At 27.6% G+C, this 1,112-nt stretch overlaps 1 protein-coding gene across 1 annotated transcript in view; it reads right to left on the minus strand.

The window, feature by feature from the left end:
- Positions 1–660: 660 nt before the first annotated feature.
- Positions 661–1,112, minus strand: part of LOC108729157 (RNA polymerase II subunit D) — a 3,233-nt gene continuing 2,781 nt past the window's right edge. Inside the window, exon 3 of the mRNA XM_018458133.1 lies at positions 661–845. Coding sequence (XP_018313635.1) covers positions 671–845 — 175 coding nt within the window. The 3' untranslated portion in view covers positions 661–670. The remainder of the gene's footprint in view (positions 846–1,112) is intronic.

A 1,112-nucleotide genomic window follows, 5' to 3' on the forward strand; every position in this document is an offset into this window, starting at 1 on the left:
TCTCATGCCAAGCTAACCATAATTAGCTCGTTGGTAATACATGGTTGTCGTCGGTGCGATTAGTGCCGTCTTCTTTCACGAGTCGTCTTGTCGTATCGCAAATTGCCGGAATTGGGTAACTGAATACGAGTTCTCTGATTACAAGCGAGTTTTTAGCAATCTTTCTAAACTTACATCAACATAGATTTTTCGTACATATATATATTATATATTATATAAATATATATATACATATATATGAATTAATAAATTCCATCGTAATTATTAACAGAAATTTTTCGCGCAAGTTTGAATGAGATTTTAAAAAATGATGATTCTGTATTAGGATTAACACAACTTATGACAAATTTTATTTAATTTACGGATCACCGCCTTTTTCAAATTATGATACGAATCGGCAATTGTGATTTAATTAATCGTAATAATTGGATATCGCAGGATTTTAATAGAATTTAATTATAATGAATATTGGTAAAATGCGTTAAAATAACAATTAATGAAATCTTGCCGATGCCTACAGCAATATATGAATAAATTAATATAATGTATTTTCATTGTGCAGCAAAGTCCATGTTGAAATTATTTTGCTCCGTATTAAGAAATATTCGTATTTATATTTTTAGAAGAAATTACAAAGGAAAATGATAAAATAGAATATATAAAGTTTATTTTAATATTGTAATGATCTTTTTGTTTGTATATCATCCAATATCGTTCTGAGTTCTTCATCTTCTAAGCGTCCTTCGAGACTCGGAATGAGAGCTTTCGCCTCCTCTGGAGTTTCAGGACACAAGTTGGCTAACGAAGCAATTTCGAATTTGTGTAGCTTCTTTTGCATCAACAAACTGCAACAATATAAAAATATTACATTTCATATTGTATTTATTTGTACATTTCATGTGTTATAACATATTACAAGCATTTTACATAACATTTTGTTTAAAATTATTTATATATGTATATATATATATATTATATAAGGATTGAGTAGGAAAAAAATCTAACAACTTTAAATGGACCTAGCATTGAAACCCTTTATCCGATTGAAACAATTCGAACAGTTTTGAAAAGCAAATTTAATTTCTGATTAAATAAGGAAATAAAAAAAATTT

Source organism: Mycetomoellerius zeteki, unplaced genomic scaffold (genome assembly GCF_001594055.1).
Source record: "Mycetomoellerius zeteki isolate Tzet28-1 unplaced genomic scaffold, Tzet1.0 scaffold701, whole genome shotgun sequence".
NCBI classification, from domain to species: Eukaryota; Metazoa; Arthropoda; class Insecta; order Hymenoptera; family Formicidae; genus Mycetomoellerius; species Mycetomoellerius zeteki.